The sequence below is a fragment of the Gossypium raimondii genome, chromosome 5 (genome assembly GCF_025698545.1).
Source record: "Gossypium raimondii isolate GPD5lz chromosome 5, ASM2569854v1, whole genome shotgun sequence".
NCBI lineage: Eukaryota > Viridiplantae > Streptophyta > Magnoliopsida > Malvales > Malvaceae > Gossypium > Gossypium raimondii.
Window position 1 is genome coordinate 10,178,256 of NC_068569.1, and position 19,242 is coordinate 10,197,497.

The following is a 19,242-nucleotide window of genomic DNA, read 5'->3' on the forward strand; positions in this document are numbered from 1 at the left end:
TCACTTTTTTATTTAATAAACAAGCCCTCAACCTAATTTTATAGTTAAATAAGCTCTTAATCTATGATTTTTACTCATAAAAGCCCTTTATTTTATTATTAAAGTAAATATATTTTACCTAAAGTAAAGCTATTTAAAAAAGTATAAACTAATTCGAATTACCAAAATAATACATAAAATGCGAATTATTAAATGATATTAACCGGTGACATCCCAAATTAAATGATTCTTTGGCATCCGACATGTGAAGGGTCATTTTCTTTGCCCCCCATCATGCACAGTTCATTTCCGATCTCCACCAGCTCTTTCATTCTTAGTCTTTACGAAACAAGGAACCATAAAAAAAATGAAAAATAAAACTCTGGTAATGGAATTTCATTAATTAGCATAGTCATCTTTCCTACAATATTAGTTCCCAGTTCTAAGTCTACTCGTTAACCTAGGACTTGTCTCCAAATGCATAATATGCAGTTTAGAGTATGGCGCTACATCAAACTCTGGGATTCATCAATGGATGCTATCCCTCTCTTCCCACCAAAATGATCCAATCTCAGGGGGTCTGGGAAAGAAAATACAAAACAAAAATGAGACGTTTAAAGACTCTTACTATTACTTCAAAAGAACAGAATAGACTGTTAGTGTTACTATTACTCGTCCCACTAGTCCTAGATATAAAACAGGTAAACCATGTATGATCAGAAATGAAAGGCAATATTGATAAGAAAAATAAGTTATTGGTAATTTACTACCAAAAACATCTCAAGAGGTTGATGAGAAAATGAAACAAGTAGTTTTCTGGGTCCAGCAAGTCCCTCCGAACAAGTCTTTCTAAGTTGAGGTTTTGCGGTAGAAGATCGCTGTAATAAAGCAACGTTGTGAACGAGGCCGTTGGTTCACTCACTAGCGTTGTTACTAGCATTGCTGCCGACCGTACCATCAATGTCATCACAGACTGCAACAAATATATATCACTAAGATTAACCGCTGGGAAGCTTGATTCAATGGCAGATGATAATATATATATATATACACACATTTGTTAGAGCAGTTTTAAGAAAACTCTCACTTAAATTCGGTACAAAAATTGAAAACAAAACAAATAAAAACAAAGAAAGGAAGAGTGCATTACGCCATTACCATGATTTTACAGTGTCAAAAAAGCGGTGGAAAATTTGTCCAACGGTTGTGGTAAAGTGAAGAGGAGATTGAAGGTTGAATTAAAAATAGACAATGGGTAAGTGTAGTGGATCGAAGAGAAATGAGAAATGTGGGTGGTTGATAAACAACTGATGAAATCGTAGCTGCCAATCTTCAGCTGATGTTCTTACCTACCCTTCTCTCAGGGTCAAATCCGCTGCCAAACTGTTAAAATGGCTTATAGTAATGCTACGACTGAGGAGCCAACCCAAGCTCCTGGATTAATAGTAGAAAGCCCAAATGACGGGCCTCGATGTTTTATGCGTATGTTCTGCTGCCAGTGAACTTTTTCGATTTCATAAACATAAAAAAATTGATTTAAATTCACCTTCTCGTCGGCTTGCTTGTATTTACTTCCTGATTCAGGGGGTTTATCAGAACCCCTTTAAACATGGGGCTAACACATGGTTTTAATTCTCGGATAATGTTGATCTTTTTTTTTGATAGATTTGTCTTGATTTCATGTTTCTCGGTCCAATAAGTAGTGGGAGTGTTACCGACTAATGAGCTGATAAACATTCAAGCATGGATTAAGTTTAATCTTTTCATTAAATAAATCATCTTAATCAAATAAATTATCATCGACTCAACTTAATTCCTTAGCTTTATTCAATTATGATAAAAGAATTTTTAAAAAGGTTGAGTGTTTAAAAAAAGTGATTACTACTAAGGGTTATTAATACTTATCTTCAACGTTAATTCCATTATAAAAATAAATTAATCGGAAAGAAAAAAAAGTAACAATTAAAAATAATAATTATAGAAGAAAAGAAGTTTTAAAATCTAACTAGACTTTCAAACCGAATGAGATTCCATCAAATGGGTCATAAAGTATAAATTCCTTGTTAAGCTGACAAAACTGCATGACTGAGTGGAGCCCATGGTTTTTGCAGTGAAATCTTTAAAGAGTTCATAATTTCAATTCAGTTTTCACCTATAAGACAGTATTTTCCATCTCGAGGTTATAAGAATTGTCGCTTGTCAAATGGCAGTTAGAATTTAAAAAGAAACTGCTACATGTAACCGTGTATGGATTGGTTAACATTTTTTAAATTTAATTCATAACTTAAAATATAATTTGCTACATATTTCTTTTTTTAAATGATATTTGTGTTATTTTTATTCAATATGATATTTATATTTGATCAAACTTATATGTTCAGATACCTAAAAGTGACTGTATTCATTCTTTAGTGTTTAATTAGATAGGGTTTGATGAAATCAATTGTTAATATTATTAGGTTTTGAATTTTTATGATCTTTTAAAAAATTAGTGTTAATTGTGAACTTATTTAATTTTATATTTAATTTGTCAAATATAGTCTTACTGACGTGATTTAATTCTAGTTTTAGTGTTGATTTGATGAAAGTTTATCACTAACATTATTAGCTAATTATGAATTTTCATTAAATCAATTCCAAAACCTGTTTTAAACACTAAAAATTAATATTGTTATCTTCAATTTAACATTTGTCAAATATATATTATATTAGACCAAAAATAATACATAGATAAATTTTTAACTAAAACGAGAACACAATCATATTGTTGTTAGCTAAATTAACCGTGAGTGATTAGTTTGGATAAAAAAAAGTTTAGGTACTAATGTAAAAACTATTGTCAAATTAAAAGACTAATTTGAAAAAACTTCAAGCCCTCAAGTTGAAATAATTGTTAAGTTGATTGACCCTCTTTGCTATTTCCAGATCATATTTCAATTTCCTCACAGTTTCCGATCCACGCGACGCTCAAAAGTGGAAAGGAACCTCCGTTTACCGGTTACAGTGTTGATTTCTGAAATTTCATCAGAACGAAACCCAACGCTGTCGAAGAAATGAATACCGTAGTGACCTCAAGATTGAAACTTAAAACAATACTGTAACTAGAACAGAATATCTAAGCCTAGACAGTCACTACAAGGTAATCGATTTAATCCCCAAGCTTAACCGATTAATGGGTAATAAACGAAGACAACTGATTTTCCTTATTAGCTCCTTCACTTGCATTATATGTTTAGCAGCAGGTCAAGAGCTGAAGGATGCAGAGTCGGGGTATCTGGTCTCTGCTGGCGGGACATTCAGGTTAAGATTCTTTAGTCCCGGCTCCTCCAACAATCGCTACTTAGGGATGTGGTACAACCAGCCTCAGCCTGCAGATAGAAAGGCGGTGTGGGTTGCCAATAGAGACAACCCATTATTTGATAAAATTCGGAATCCTAATCATAGATGAGGTTGGCAGTTTGAAAGTGTCGCATGGTGGAGGCAGTCCCTTTGTATTATCTTCTCCTGCTCGAACAGCTAGTAATGTAAGCGCTACGCTACTCGATTCTGGTAATTTTATAATCAGGGAGCTGAGTTCAGATGGTTCTACCAAGCGGATATTGTGGCAGAGCTTTGATTATCCCACAGACACGCTTCTTCCTGGCATGAAACTCGGAATTAACTTCAAAACTGGGCACAACTGATCACTAAGTTCATGGATTAGCGATGCCGTTCCTGCCAATGGGTCTTTTACCCTTGGTGTAGACCCCAGCGGTGCAAGCCAATGGATAATCTCGTGGAAAGGGTAGCCCTATTGGACCAGCGGGTATTGGCGGAACCGCGACAAACATTTCGATTTAGCCCCAGAATTGTCAAATGAATCTGACCACCACTTCAGCTACACTGAAAATGAGGAAGAGAGGTACTTCTTTTCCACGAATAAAAACCACTCCATGTCAGGATATTCCATTACATCTTCAGGTGAAATCCTGGAGAGGTCAAAGGCAGCACCTTTTCGGAGCTGCGGTTTATACAGATCCAATAACCTTCCTACCGGTTGCATCCAGCCAACAGCGCACAAGTGCAGTACGTATTTTGTCCAACAGTATAAGCATAGCAAAGCTTCCTTTAAAGGCAAATTCAAGTTTGGAGAGTTCCAATCTGAGCCTTTATGATTGCAATGCCAATTGCTCTAGCGATTATTCTTGTGTCGCATTTGCTTATGATGACCGAACCGCCAGTTGCGACGTCTGGAGCAGAGGAATGAATTCCAAAAGCCACCCCATTTTTTATAAAGAAACGACACAGCTCTACTTCATGCTTGCGGACAATTCGAGTGGTAAGTTCATGCTCAGATAATTATAAATTTTCTCCCATTCAACGATCAATATAATCTTTGTTTACACATGCAGGGTCCTTTCACAATTTAGGATTCAAATGACCATCTTTGTTCAAATTTTAAAATTTTGTATTTTGTTTTCTTTTGCAATATTTATCACAACACCATAATATTTATGGCAACCATAACTGCGGTGAATATCATACAATCGAAAATATTTTCCTGACTAGTAAACAAATGTTCTTTCAAGTAGAACATCGAATTTTCATCTCCTGGTCTTGAGAACTGCTGGAAGTTAAAATTTTAGAAAGAAACCAAGCATTTAAGTACTTTAAAATGGTTGTAGATTATGGAACATGACGATTTTACTTTCTTGTTAATGTAGAATTGGACAAATCAATATTCTTGGTGGTTTCACTGGTTCTAGCTTTGGGCTTTCTTTCAACTATGTTTCTTCTCATAGTAAAAGAACTTATAAGATCGAAAGGTAAAGTTTTCAAGGCTAATTTCAATTACTCATCCATTATTTCTCAGTATTGATCTTATTAAAGCAATATGCACACAGTGGATGAAACAGAAGTAGAGATGAGAAATAAAGAGGGCAAGACAAACCAGGAGTTGCAATTTTTCAGCCTTGAAACAATTGCACATGCCACGAACAACTTTGCAGCCACAAATAAACTTGGAGAAGGTGGATTTGGACCCGTTTATAAGGTATGCTCAACAAAGTCCTTGGGCTTGTTAGATGCTGAGAATTGCTAGTTAGTTCTAGAACTGTCACTTTTGGAAACAACCCAATCACACAATAGGACACACACAAAAATACAAACACGACTTAAGTACTTGAACATATCAAAATTCAGGTAGCTACTAACATGAAAAGTAAATAACACCGATACGATACAAATACATGAATGACCAATCTAATTGGCTATTAACTTGATTCTTCTGGTTAAGGGGAAATTACACAGTGGTCAACAAATAGCAGTAAAAAGGCTTTCAAGCAGCTCTGGGCAAGAACTGAGAGTTAAAAAATGAAGCCCTTTTGATTGCTAAACTGCAACATACAAATCTTGTTAGGCGTGAAGGTTGCTGCCTTGAGAAAGAAGAAAAGATGCTAATCTATGAGTACATGCCCAATAAAAGCTTGGATTTCTTCCTCTTTGGTTAGAATAATAAACACTCAAAAACTTTTTAATGTTTTTAATCATCATCCAGTGAGTTTTGCTTCTTTTCTTTGTTGAATGCATTCATCTATGTTAATTACAATATAATCTGCAAATAAACAATCTATACATCTATATTAATTACAATATAATCTGCAAATAAACAATCTATCTTAATTAGATGCTGAACAAAAGAACGTCTTGGATTGGAAAAAACGATATAACATCATTGAGAGTGTTGGTCAAGGGCTTCTTTACCTTCACAAATATTCAAGATTGAAAGTTATCCACAGAGACCTCAAGGGTAGCAACATTTTACTTCTTGATGACATGAATCCCAAAATATCGGATTTTTGCATGGCTAAAATTTTTGGTCATCACGACTCTAAAGCAAACACCGAGAGGATAGTTGGAACGTAGTAAGTACATACATACATGTAGATTGCATCTACCACTAGCAAACATGCCAAAGGCCGATCAAATTAATGAGGATAAATCAGTTTTCAACCTTTAAGGATTATATTTCATATCCCTATCTAAATATGTGTTGGACACAAATATTTAAAGATAAATGAAGGATATAAGCTTCAAACCCTTTTCTTTTTTTATTTTTATTTTTAATGCAGTGGATATATGTCTCCAGAGTATGCAATGGATGGCATTTACTCTACGAGATCAGATATGTTCAGTTTTGGGGTTTTATTGCTGGAGATAATAACTGGCAGGAAGCATAATAGTTTCCATAGTCTCAGTGGACCTCTCAGCCTTGTAGCATATGTAAGTGCAGCAAAATCACACAAGATCCCCCCCCCCCTTTTTTTTAACCCCATTTGCTGATATAAGAAACGTCATGTCATGTAAGCACTGTAAGGTACATATGAGAAATCTGGGATTATTTCAGGCATGGGAGGCGTGGAATGAGGGCAGAGCTTTGGAGCTAATTGATCCGTCATTAGGCGAGTCGTATCCAAAGGATGAAGTGATGAGGTGCATACATGTAGGTCCCCTATGCGGACAAGACAACCCAGTTGATAGACCAACCATTCTAGATGCCTTATCCATGATGTACAGTGAAGGCAACCAACTACCTACGCCCAAACCACCAGCTTATTACTTTTCCAGGAACAGGGATGAGCCAGAGATAGTGGAATGCGAGTTGCAGATTTTTTCACCAAATAATCTCTCAATTACAGAGATGGAAGCCCGATAAGAAGATCAACTTTGTATTTATTATCCCGCAGACCAATTTAGAGACTAAATAAAAAGATTGCAAGTATGGAAATTTCTTTGTCCTATTGAAGTAGGGGTGATAAAATTTCATGCCCGTTTTAGAGGCTTAGCCCAATGAGTAAAATTTTGTCTCAGCCTAGCTCGTTTGTATTAAATATTTTTATATAAAAATAAATTTAAAATATACTTAAATAATATTAAGATAGCTGTAATTTAACAAGCAAATACTTATGAAATAATAACAAAATTAACAATAAAATATTAACAATATAATAATGAAATGATAGCAAATAGTAGTAAAATACTAAAAAACAACTGTTGTTGTTTTTTTTTTTACAAATTAAGGTTGAGCCTAAACCAAAAAAATTTACTCGAGACTTAGTTCATTTTCTAAATAAACTTATATTTTTATTCAAACTTCTCATTTTTCGGACTCACCTTCGTATTGAATTCATGATTAGGTCTATATTGAATTACACAACAAACTGGTTTAGTGGGAAAAGAAAAATAATTGATTTCAGTTCTTGTTAGTTGTTTCACATCGGGTACGTTGATCATCAAACTACCTTTCTACATATCAAATAATAATATATTTGGTCTCCTGTTAGTCAACTTAAATGGCTAGCTACATAATCCCATATTCATACTAGTTGGAGGGAATTCTTGAAGAGAAAGATAATATGAAAAGAATTTTTATTTTTATTTTTCTAATTTTTTTCTTTTACAATAACTTCATCACTTATAACTTTTTATATAATTTTTACAAGTGATTATTAATTTTCTCTTAATGCAACTCTTAATCTACTATATTAATGTATATTAGATGAGTACAGTCATACATATTAATTAAATAATTACTAGATTTCCTAAATTTATTCATTTTAATCACTTTAATTAAATATAATTTTAAAGCCCATAGACATGTTTTAACGAAAATTGAGCTATGCTATTTTTTTCTCTTTGTAGAGAAGATGATCACAAAATAAAATTGTAAAAAATAGCATAGATTTTATCATTTGAAATAAAAACCATCTGAATTTATAATAAAATAATTAAGGTTCAAAAGAATATTTAGAATTCAAATCTATTAAACATAGAATTTATTACTAGAATTTATCATTATGCTTTGGATTTATTAATGATTTATCCTTTAAATTATATCATTTTTTACTTTTAACATCTATTTTTTTACCTACATTGGTAGGTATGTTTAGCTCGGTTTAATCCTTTAAGTTGACTTGTGATATAGTTTATCCTAAATAATTTTATAAAATTATTCAAACAAACAAAAATCAGTGAACTATTTTTTCGTAGGTCAAATTTATGCTTTTATATTATTTAAAACTTTATTTGGTACTGAAATAAATTATTTTAAACTTTGTTTCTAAAATTAAAAAGGTATTAGATATATATGATTTCTAAATTTAAAAATTTAAAAATATTTTAAACTTTATTATAATAATTTTATTTTCCACTTTTCTTCTTCATAATTAAAGCATAAGTTATATTCATAATATTAAAATTATATTATCTTTCAAAAATTTATAAGTATATTTTTAATTTGCTCACATTTATTAAGTATTGTTTTATCAATAATTTTAATTAATATATCGATATTTAAATAATAACAATTTTATAAAACATACGACTAATACGGAATAAAAACTAGTTATTCGTAAAGTGACGCTTTTGATTGAATGCGTTTTTTTTTCTTTAATATTGCATTTAATCATTGAATTCAATAATCTTTACAATTTGATCCTTAAAACTTGAAAACTATTTCCTATAAAAATTAATCCTTACGATAATAAATTAAAAAAAAAAGCATTTCTGATTTCACAAAGTTCAATCAAAAGCCAAGTTTTGGACCAAAAGAAAATTTTGAAGGTCAATGATCCGGCCCAGACACCTGTCTTATCCAGTATCGATAATCCATAATTGAATTTAGATAGTTTGCTAATTATACAAGCACGACGAAAGATTAGGCTATTTCGGCAATCAACTTAGCCTACTCTTTTATAACTCTACTACCCTGGTTTTCATAGGCTAAGCACAAATATAGAAAGAGGAAGTGAGCAAATACCACTAAGGTGCAGATGAGACACAAGCTACTTAGATTTGACTTGAAAATATATCGAATTTGATTCCATCATTGTCAAGCTAAATTCTAACAGCTCGAGCTATTAAGCAAGCCCATTTTATATTTGAAATTAATAATAGAATTTAAAGTCAAGCATGAGAGTGAATTCATTATTTATAAATGAGCAAACTCAAGCATTTGATTTTATTCCAAATCAAGCTTGAGTTGTAAAAGTGAAACTCAATTGAGATTTAGCTGAACAAGCTCCAAAATTGAGTTGAATTGGAGGCTTGGAGCTTCTTACAACTAGAACTCGGCTCAGTTACATAGTAAAATATCACTGAGTAAATTAAGAAGTTCTTAAATAAGCCTAGTTTAGTGCAATGGCTTGAGTTGAGTTGAGTTGAGAATATTTGGATATGGTTTTTATTAGTACAAACCCGAATAAGAAAGCACGTCTACATGATTGTATCTTTTAGACTGTTCCCAGCACAATGCTAGTGCGATCTTTATGCCATCTACGTGATAGTTTTGACAGACGACATTCAAACATCCTATATGTACAAATTATTAAAACATGAAGCATTAATGTGCACATAGACAAACACAAATCAGAGACTTTCAGAATCATATTCCCTAACTGCAACAGCTCTACTTGATGCATTTCTTTGAAAAACTTAGCACGCAACGTTTTCATTAAAAAACATAGACCAGGTGATGGTAAACCGTAAAATGTAAGATCACACTAAAGGCTATCGACTAATTGACAATGATCCATTATATTGGCTATGAGATTGGAACCTATGTTGCTTTGACCCTTTAAGTTTTCCTAAAAGTGTTGGTATCCGACATATTTGGATATGGATATGAATCTATCTCTCCAAATATAAGCATAAGTTTTTCTTTTTGAATATATCCATGTCCGATATCCAACCAAGATAAAAATATACTTGGCATATGTAATCACTAAATAGCAAATAATCGCCAAATCGATATCATCAACAACCAAGTAGTGAGAAAAGTAAGTAATTACATGAACACTTTTGACGAACTGATTAAACCAACTTATTCTGTAATTATATCCTCACGGAGTTCAACATACAAACCTCAGCAAAACTAAAAGAACAACAACTTCAAGAGCAAACTAAGAAACAGTCATATGAATCTCAACAACAGGAAAGAAGATACATTACTTGATCAAGCTCCTCCTTCTCCAAAGGGTTCCATCGTCTCCTCACTGACATTCAGGCCCGCCATTTCCTCCTCCAATCCACAACTATTTTCGACTAAAACATGAGGATCATTGTAATGCCTAACTGCTTCCACAATTCCCCGAACACGCTTATACAGATCCGAGCCATTGTCAAACACTTCTGATCCCACAAAGACACCATCACACCCCAACTGCATCATCAATGCAGCATCTGCCGGAGTTACAATTCCACCAGCAGCAAAATGCACCACTGGTAGTCTCCCCATTTGCTTGGTTTGGGCAACCAGATCATAAGGGGCAGCAATTTCCTTCGAAAACGCGAAAACTTCATCTTCATCCATGTTATTTAGAATCCTGATTTCACCCATCACAGACCTGACGTTTTTAACCGTTTCAGCAATGTTACCGGTCCCCAACAAGTCCCCCTGCGTTCTAATCATGGCAGCTCCTTCCCTCACTCTCCTTAACGCATCCCCTAGGTTCTTGCAGCCGCAAACGAAAGGGCATCCGAAATTATGCTTGTTAATGAAATTATCTTCATCGGCTATTGCTAAAACCTCGCTTTCATCGATGTAATCGACTCCTACTCGTTCGAGAATCTGGGCTTCGACGAAGTGGCCGACCCGGGAACGAGCCATAACGGGGATTAATACGCAGCGTTTTATTTGTTTGATGATCGAAGGATCCGGCATGCGCGAAATGCCTTGGCGGTTGGGTTCGGTGATGACTAAACAACAGGCACCGGCTTCCTCGGCAATTTTTGCTTGGCTGAGGGTTGAGACTTCGACAATGGCGCCGCCACGGAGCATTTGGGCAAGCCCCGCTTTGATAGAGAAGGAGTTCTTCTTGGCGTCGGTTATGGACGTGGCTTTGTAGAGTGTTACGGCTCCGTCTTCTGCCATGGCTGCCAAATGCTTGTGGAAATGCTTCAAAGGAAGTAGCCAACGAGGAAGCGTATTTCGGACTTTTAGTTTTGGTGTCTGGTAGATTGCTTGTAAGGGTGGGAGCCTAAGAGGGAATAAAAGAGGGGTAGCTGTTGGTGTTTTGTTAGTTCGAGAAGTTTCTATGAACATTCATTAGTCATAGACACAGGAAATTTATGCAGGCTTCTTCTCCAGTTCTGGCTCCGCGTTCGGATTAAACAATCTTGCTTGCAATATACCGAACTTTTGCCTTTTGCCTTTTACCTTTAACCTTTACTTTTTTTTTCTCACTTGCTTGATTCCGATATTGCATTTAGCCCACCAACTAACAAATTCTCCCAGTTGGAATTTATAAATTTTTTTCTCAAATTGTTATCCAAATTGTCATTCCATAAAAGAATTGGTATTTTCTTTTGTAATCCTGTTAAATATGGAACACTCCAGACTCGTAACATTAATAATGATATAATTTTCTTAATAAAAAATATTTAAATTCAAAACTAAATATATAAAATATACATTAGTTTAAAATCTAAAAGAAATTAAAAATTATAAAATATCTGTATCTAAAATTACAAAAATATTACAAAAAAATCTAAAATTGAAGTTAAAAAATTCAAAACCCTCAGAAAATTACATCTTTGTCTAAATAAATTAGAAACAAATTAGATGAAAATAACATTTACAATAAAATTTATGCTTAAAGATGAGTGCAGATTATTATAGATTCTTCATATTAACAAAATGCAAAAATGATTATTTAAAAAATTATTGAAAACTTTTTCATGCTTCTTTTGTCTTTTTATTTGTTAATTATTTATTAGATATTTATTTACTTGAAAATTTGAGTTTCAAATATAAAATTCTTGAAATCTCTTTCCAATTTATCTTCTCCTTGAAAATGAGAAGTAATTTTTTTCAATTTTTCATCCCCTCAAATCGATGGTAGGAATCAGAGATGGTGGAGACGAAATGGAAAGTCGGATTGAGAGAGGTTGTTGGATCCAATGAATATTACACTTGTGCTCTAGTATGAATTTAGTACAAAGAAAACATAATTTTTTTATTAAAAATTCAATTATTAAAGTGAATATTAAAATTAAATTAAACATAAAAATTAAACTCACACATAAATTTTAAAAAATCCAATCAATTAATAACTTCCTAGCCTAAAAAAAACTAAGTTTGATGAAACGTGTCGTGTAGTTAGAGGGATCCCCCAAAAACGAAAGTGGATTAATTTCTCCAAGTGGGCCCCTGCCATGTAGGACGGTGATGGTTGATAGGCGCGTTTTCTTTTCTCAAAATAAATCCAAATTACCAAATTTCACTGGATCCTACTACCACCACCAAGGCTCAATGCGACATCGCGTAATCTTCCCCCTCGTTATCCCGCGCCACGTCCCTCACTTGTCCCACAAATTTCAAATTACTCCATCTCTTCCGCCGATCCCTCTTATTTTTCACTCTTCCAGTTGAATCTTGTCTGAAACAAAGATAATTAAAAAAAAACCCGATTATAGATCCGATTAAATATTAATTGGGTTCATTGATTTCTTATTTGATCATGTCGATTTAAGAAGGGACAGAGTAAGGGAAGGTTTGGATCGAAGCGTCGAGGTTTTTATTAGATATCAAGTAATTCAGAAGGGGGAGAGAGTTGGGAGATGAACGGAATAGGAAGACAGGGGCAGAGATCTACTGCGGCGGGTTTACAGGTGCACCATCAGAGATAAGACAACATTCGGATAATTTATTCCAAACGACGTCATACGGAAGTTGGCTTCAGTCTACTGGTTTCAGCATATTCACTCTCCTAACAACTCTGCTCCTCCACTTCAGGTTCCCGTAGACTCATTGTTTGTGAGTTTCTTATTTGTTTTGAGAGCAGGATTGTGCCTTATATGGCGGCGGAGGAGGAGAAGAAGGTGGACTAGGATCTAGAATGTATAGAAATGTCCGGAGGGGTTCTAATGCGGGCAATGACTTTTCCATGGAGCATACGACTCCTCCATTTAGTTCTCTACCGTCAGGCCAGAGGAAGAATGGTGAAGAATCACCTAGTGACTTTAGTCCTGGTCTCATAGATCTGCATTCTTTTGTTACGGAGCTTCTGCCTGAGGTTGGTTTCACTTGGCATTTCTTTAAAGAGTTAATGTCATTTAGGGAATGGATATTTTATTTAACAGCTCATCTTTATGTGCGATATGCACCCTGTTTATAGTTAAATTTTTGCGTATGAATGCAAGTCGTGTTTTTTTCTTCGTCAAATATAAACCATCAATGAACTTGAAAGGTATTTATACTTTTGTTTCCCCCATGATTTATGCAGGTTAAACATTTGAGATTCAATTGTGCGAGTATTTGGACTTCTGGATATGATGCTGAATGACATAAAGATATGTTGCATATGCTTTGTATGGCGTCAAATTTGCTTTTGCCCTGATTAGAGTTTCTATTGGTTTTTGCCTGCAGGTGCGCAAAAGACCTCTTAATAAAAAGGGGTTAGCAAGGAATGAGGAAGATATTATAGAGACAGTTTCCAATTCTCTAGTAGTCCATGAGACTAAACTTAAGGTAACAATTGTTTATTCTCTACAAGCTCAACACTATACCATATTAAAATGGTGAAATATGAATAGGGATCCGAAATGAACCCTGAGAATCTGGTCTATCCCAATTTTTTCCCCCTGAGGTAATTAAGAAAATTGCAATGGATGAATCCCTTGAGTTTCAAATTTAATTATTTTGAAGTAGTTACACGCGGGAATGAGCAATCTCAAAGATGATTATTTTAGTCTTCTTGAGGAATATTTTATGTTTGCCCTTCCCTGCAATAGCATGCAAAAAAAAAAAAAAAAACTAGCATTTTATTTTTATGTTGTCATCATTTATCACTTGGCTTTTGACATACTTTAATCACTCATTTTCTGGTATTGCTTTATCTTCATACTACATTTTCTTGATGCAATTTATTCCTGATATTTTGCAGGTTGACCTAACAGAGCACTTGGAGCAGCATGAATTTGTTTTTGATGCTGTGCTGAAGGAGGAGGTCTCAAATGATGAGTTGAGTGCTTATTGGTGGATAAAGGAGGCATATATTACGAGACATGGATTTCCTAGAATGATTGTTTTCTTTAGCTTAACTTAGTCAAGCTTATTTTCCGTCGGTTTATCGTGAAACTGTCGAGCCCGTAGTTCCTATGATTTTTTCAGCGCACAAAAGCTACTTGTTTTGCATATGACCAAACCGGTGAATAGCTGTTACCAAAATATCGAATAGATACTATGGAGTTAGTTTTGCATGACCCAGAATTTGAATTTATTTGTTTTAATGTAATATTTGTATATTTGTAATATTTGTATATTTGTAAATATTTATGAATATATGCTGTTATCAGTAAGTTTTTTTTGCATATCCTTTGTCATTTGTGAGGACTGAGGATAACTGTTTTTATCTATATGGTTGGTTGTTAGCTTCTTATGAGCCTAAATTTGGCAAAGTTGAGGGATGCCTTATGGTCTTTTTTCCACTGCAATTTTTTCTTACGGACATTAAAATTTACCTTCTTCATCAAGTCATCTCATATTTTTGGATTATTGCTTTAAGCTATCTTGCACTTATAGGTATTTCTCTTGTCCAGGGAGTGGAAAAACCTATACTATAAAGCCACTTCCCCTTAAAGCTTCTCGGGATATCTTGAGGTTGATGCACCATACTTACAGGAACCAAGGGTTTCAGTTGTTTGTGAGCTTCTTTGAGATATATGGAGGGAAATTATTTGATCTCCTCAGTGATAGGAAGTAAGTTGGTGTAAGCATTCTCTTCATCTAATCAGTGCTATTTGTTTTATTCGCTGATAGCTAAGCTTTTGTTCTGCTGAAAACTTTTCATGCTGGAGGACGGTAAGCAACAAGTTTACACGGTAGGTCTGCAAGAGTACTGACTACTGAGTATCAGATGTAGAGACTATAAAGGAGCTTATTGAGAAAGGAAGTGCCACAAGAAGTACTGGTACCAGTGGTGCAAATGAGGAATCTTCCCGTTCTCATGCCATACTTAAGCTTGCTATCAAGAGATCTGTTGATGGTACTGAATCAAAGCCTCCCCGTCTTATGCAAATCCTCGTTTATAGATCTGGCTGGAAGTGGAAGAGGTGCAGATGCTACAGATAATGATAAGCAGACAAGGTACAGAGAAATCTTTCAATTGCAAAATGATATAGACCAGATTGAGTTGCAGAGCTGGATATGTTGATGCACTGGTGATTATAGCTGAAATAAAAAGGAAGTGTTTTTAGTATCTGATATATATTGTAATTTGTCTGTTAGACAATATTGGAAAGTAGATGTTATGCCAAATAGTCAACAGTTTCTGAATCGTCTCAACTTTTCTTTGTCATGTTGGTGTCTTATCTTCTTAACTAATTTTACTTAATGATTTATTATCAAGACAAACATTTCAAAGTTAAATGTTGTTCAGAAGTCTATATGCACCTGCAGATGAAATTTGTTTCCAGTTCATGATGTTCAGCTCTTTCCAGGATTTTGTTTAATTTAGCTATGTCTGTTTAATTTAGCTTGCTTGCTTTGAAGGAGTGCATAAGAGCTCTGGACAATGATCAGGGTCACATACCTTTCCGAGGCAGTAAGCTGACAGAGTCACAGAGGTTGTGAGGGACTCATTTATGATTTCTATTGAATGTAAAGCTACATCTGGGGTCAAGAGCCTCTCGGAAGGGAGAAATCCCAAGAAAGATCTGTTATCTTCAACCTTAAACCTGAAAGAATTGATTGCTCAACCCCTATCTTCGGTTTTACCAACAGCATCAACCTTTGAAGACGATATTAATGGCACACGGGCTGACCAAAATGAAAGAGATGATTTTGATGCATCAGAAGATCCTTTTGAGAAGGAGAAAATGACATGGAAGAAAAATGTGAAGCCAGATCAATACAGTTCCTCTGTTTCCGAGGACAAGTTGTGGAAGCCTAATGGTCAGACAAAATGGAAGGAACCCACTGAAATCCGAGTTTAAACATTCAAAGTCGGATGATGATTTGAATACCCTCCTACAGGTAATTTTGTAATAGAATTCTATTGTTAGAGAGTAGAGACATGCAGCGCAAATGATTCATATGTTCAATCCTTAGTGTTTTCTTTCACCCAGGAAGAGGAGGATCTTGTAAATGCTCATAGAAAACAGGTGGAGACTATGAACATTGTCAAAGAGGTAAACGATTTGACCATTCCATGTTCAAGTTTTTTGTTTTTCACCTGACTAGAATCCGAGCTCTGAATATTCCACGTTGATTCAATATTATCGTAATTCAGAAAGTGGTATTTATCTTCGGCAAGGCATGCTAATTACGTTTGTTTGAGCTGATACGTTCATGTTTATTGAATGTACACATAAACATTACAGGAGGTGAACCTGCTGGTTGAAGCAGACCGACCTGGGAAGCAGCAGGACGGTTATATATCTATACTGAATGCTATTTTTTCGCAGAAGGCTGACGATGTCGTGCAGTTACAAACACAAATTGCTCATTTCGAGAAGCTTTACAGGAGCAGAACATTTTAGTATCTTGTTCTGGCTATTGGTGTACAGGGATGAAGATTAGTAAGTCAGAGTGGTGCAACCATGGGTTTGATTGATGATTCACTGATTGCCATATAACACCCTTCCCTTCTTTCTTTTAAATTATATATATAGCCTTCAAGCAATAGGCAAAGGAAGTGATGGATTTACATGCCTTTTAGCATGCTATTGTAAAGTTCAGCAGCATTGTGATCGGATTCATTATTTGAATATGTCACAACACTCTTTATTTTATGTATTTTTTAATCCATACTATTACTATTTAAGAGATTAGTTGAGTTCTTCAATTGGGATTCAACTCATTTATAAAATTACCAAATACTCATTAGTTTTATTAAACAATAAATATTATTATGAATGTATTTTTGTTTTTATAATTATATAAAATGGTAAAAATTATATATAGATAATGGGAGTTTAACCTAAAGTCTCATATAACATTAGGGATAAGAGATGGAGATAACATATTTAAGTCTATGCTAAATAAATATTTGACAAGAACTTTAACTGAGTTAAGACAACATTCAATTTATTATTTTAATTTTAATAAATTTATTATATAATTTTTCGTAACAATCTAATCTTATTTAAAGGGTGAGTAAGTTTAGTATCATGGGCTAGTCACACTTATTTAGTTAATTAAAATTGCATATGATATGAATTAAAATTATAAAATAAAATAAAATTAGAGATAATCAAGTATTTTAATTTTAAAAATAATTATCCACTAAGAGAAGCTATATTTTGGACTAAGAAAACAACTTAATTCTTTTAAAGGACTTTTTATCCTTGAAATCTAAATTCTAAATTTCTAATTTATAAGAAAAAATTTATTTGAACTTGTCACCCATATTTTAACTCATTACATTTTTCCCTTTCAGGTTATGTCATCTTTAAAATATTGGCCAATGATGGTTTTATGATAATAATAAAGTCTTATGAACTTTGAGAATTCATGTTTGAAATGTCGTGTGTAATGAAACTAACAATGAAATTAATACATTAAAATCAGCTATGGAATAAAAAATATAAGAGAACTGGATCCTCTCGATTTTTACTTCCAGGTGCTTACAGCACCGCAAATTCTTTCATAATAACTTTGATGGGATTGATGACTGAACCAGACTCAAACCCTGATTCTGAATTTGGGGTCAAACGTCCCAAGAGCCACTCATCAACATCACCTACTGCATTCGACGGTTCACCATCATTTCACAACATACTGTTATCGGAATCAACTCTACAACCTTCCTTTGAAAAAGTTGAACAGCTTTTCTAATAACTGGACTCAACGACCTTGAGTCACTGGTTTTCACTTTCATCCAAAACTCAAACAAATTTACTATGAACATCCATTTTCTATTGATGCAAAGTTTATTCAAAGCAATATTTGATATTATGATACGAATTACATGCAAATATACACTTCTTAAATCTTGATATGAAACTTCTATGATTTACTGATGACAATGGATGCTGAACCAAATTTTAACAATCCAAGAGAAACAGAAGAATGCAGTCACACACACACACACACACACACACACAAAACAGATTTAAAAGAAAAGTATTTAGGATAAGAACACAGGTTCATCTGAACAAGAGTATGTATGGGGAGACAAGGATCTACAGCCGAATCGACCCAAATCTTCGCTTCGAACGGCTGATGCTGGCAGAGGCCTGTGGAAGAGAGAATTCTGAGTACATATCCATGAAGAATTTGTCGACGATTGAAAGATAGACCGGACTTTTTAGTCGAGAATAATAATGGAGTGCTTCTTCAACATCCAATACATGTTCCATATCACCAACATCCATCATCTCCAGCTCTTTCATCTTTTGAGCCAATGCATAACTTCCTTCTCCATTTCTCTTGTAATAGTACTGTTCCTCCCCTTTGCTCAGTTTTGAGCTTCTCACTTTCTTTTTCTCCTCTTTTCCTCCATTTTCCTTTCTGTTCTTCACTACACTCGTATCTGAAAAGTTCATCAAGCTTCCATTACATTCTTCTTCTTCTTCCCTCATTTGTTCTTTCAACGACATGGACATGACGGCATCTTTCTTCCCCATCCTTGATTCCTCTACACCAACTTCCCAGCCGTTACAAAAGTCTGCCAAGGATCGATCTTTTTGGCCTTTCCTCCTGCTGCAACCAGTGCATGAGAAGGGGTCTGGGAGGGTTGGTTTGGACAGCTTTTGGTATCCCACAAAGAAGAAAGATTTAAGGTTGTCAACTGATTTGTGGAACATGTTCTTGGTCTTTTGTGTGGATTCCATCACCAGCATTTTTTGCCAGTGATGTTTGTATGGGGGAAGGCTTGGTTAAGCTCTTTGATGTCTCTATCTGCAACTAAAGACCAGCTCTAAGCTTCTTCTTCTTCTCCTCCAACTGTTGTGTCCAATATACAGGTCAGACGGATTGAGACAAGAGATGTTTCTTAAAGGTTACTTAAAAACAAAACTTATATTACTTAGACTCGGGTGTGTCTCTGATTCATGTACGTGTCCCACATGAGTATGTTAGAAAAATGAAGACTTAAAATAACACAAGACAAAGCTAATGGAGCCAAAAGTGCAAATATCTTCCCAACCGCTTGCACTTTTCCTTGTTTTTCTCCTTAACCCTCCAATATCTGGGGCTAAAAGATTAATTAAATGAAAGTTAAAGATTTAAGAGATTGAGGTCTTAGGAATCTAATGATCACAAATGTTTTTCTGTTTTTGACT

At 34.4% G+C, this 19,242-nt stretch overlaps 3 protein-coding genes, 1 long non-coding RNA gene and 3 pseudogenes across 11 annotated transcripts; 4 read left to right on the forward strand and 3 right to left on the reverse strand.

The window, feature by feature from the left end:
- Nucleotides 1-347: 347 nt before the first annotated feature.
- LOC105771112 (uncharacterized) lies at nt 348-1,295 on the reverse strand. The gene is made up of 3 exons (XR_001126400.2): nt 1,138-1,295; nt 750-952; nt 348-559 (listed from the first exon to the last, which is right to left on the reverse strand). It is a non-coding gene; the product is annotated as an uncharacterized LOC105771112 (long non-coding RNA).
- Nucleotides 1,296-3,150: 1,855 nt separating this feature from the next.
- On the forward strand, nt 3,151-6,513 carry LOC105768808 (G-type lectin S-receptor-like serine/threonine-protein kinase At1g67520; annotated as a pseudogene).
- On the forward strand, nt 3,152-3,767 carry LOC128032030 (G-type lectin S-receptor-like serine/threonine-protein kinase CES101; annotated as a pseudogene).
- A 3,312-nt stretch (nt 6,514-9,825) lies between the features above and the next one.
- Nucleotides 9,826-11,249, reverse strand: LOC105768809 (pyridoxal 5'-phosphate synthase-like subunit PDX1.2). The gene has a single exon (XM_012588997.2). The coding sequence runs from the start codon at nt 11,057-11,059 to the stop codon at nt 9,971-9,973; it is 1,089 nt and encodes a 362-aa protein (XP_012444451.1). The 5' UTR covers nt 11,060-11,249; the 3' UTR covers nt 9,826-9,970.
- Nucleotides 11,250-12,245: 996 nt separating this feature from the next.
- LOC105768810 (kinesin-like protein KIN-13B) lies at nt 12,246-15,654 on the forward strand. Of its 8 annotated transcripts, none has more exons than XM_052631318.1 (6): nt 12,246-13,031; nt 13,385-13,486; nt 13,902-13,978; nt 14,557-14,726; nt 14,874-15,103; nt 15,509-15,654. In XM_052631318.1, exons 1-4 carry the CDS (start codon nt 12,855-12,857, stop codon nt 14,594-14,596), a joined length of 396 nt encoding a protein of 131 aa, XP_052487278.1. In that variant the 5' UTR covers nt 12,246-12,854; the 3' UTR covers nt 14,597-14,726; nt 14,874-15,103; nt 15,509-15,654. The 8 variants fall into 8 exon arrangements, with proteins under 8 accessions (XP_052487278.1, XP_052487275.1, XP_052487277.1 ...); XM_052631315.1 differs by having other exon boundaries at nt 14,557-14,716; nt 14,815-15,103; XM_052631317.1 differs by having other exon boundaries at nt 14,557-14,716.
- LOC128031987 (kinesin-like protein KIN-13B) lies at nt 14,806-16,753 on the forward strand (annotated as a pseudogene).
- Nucleotides 16,754-17,888: 1,135 nt separating this feature from the next.
- Nucleotides 17,889-19,015, reverse strand: LOC105771156 (uncharacterized). The gene has a single exon (XM_012592567.2). The coding sequence runs from the start codon at nt 18,799-18,801 to the stop codon at nt 18,142-18,144; it is 660 nt and encodes a 219-aa protein (XP_012448021.1). The 5' UTR covers nt 18,802-19,015; the 3' UTR covers nt 17,889-18,141.
- Nucleotides 19,016-19,242: the final 227 nt, after the last annotated feature.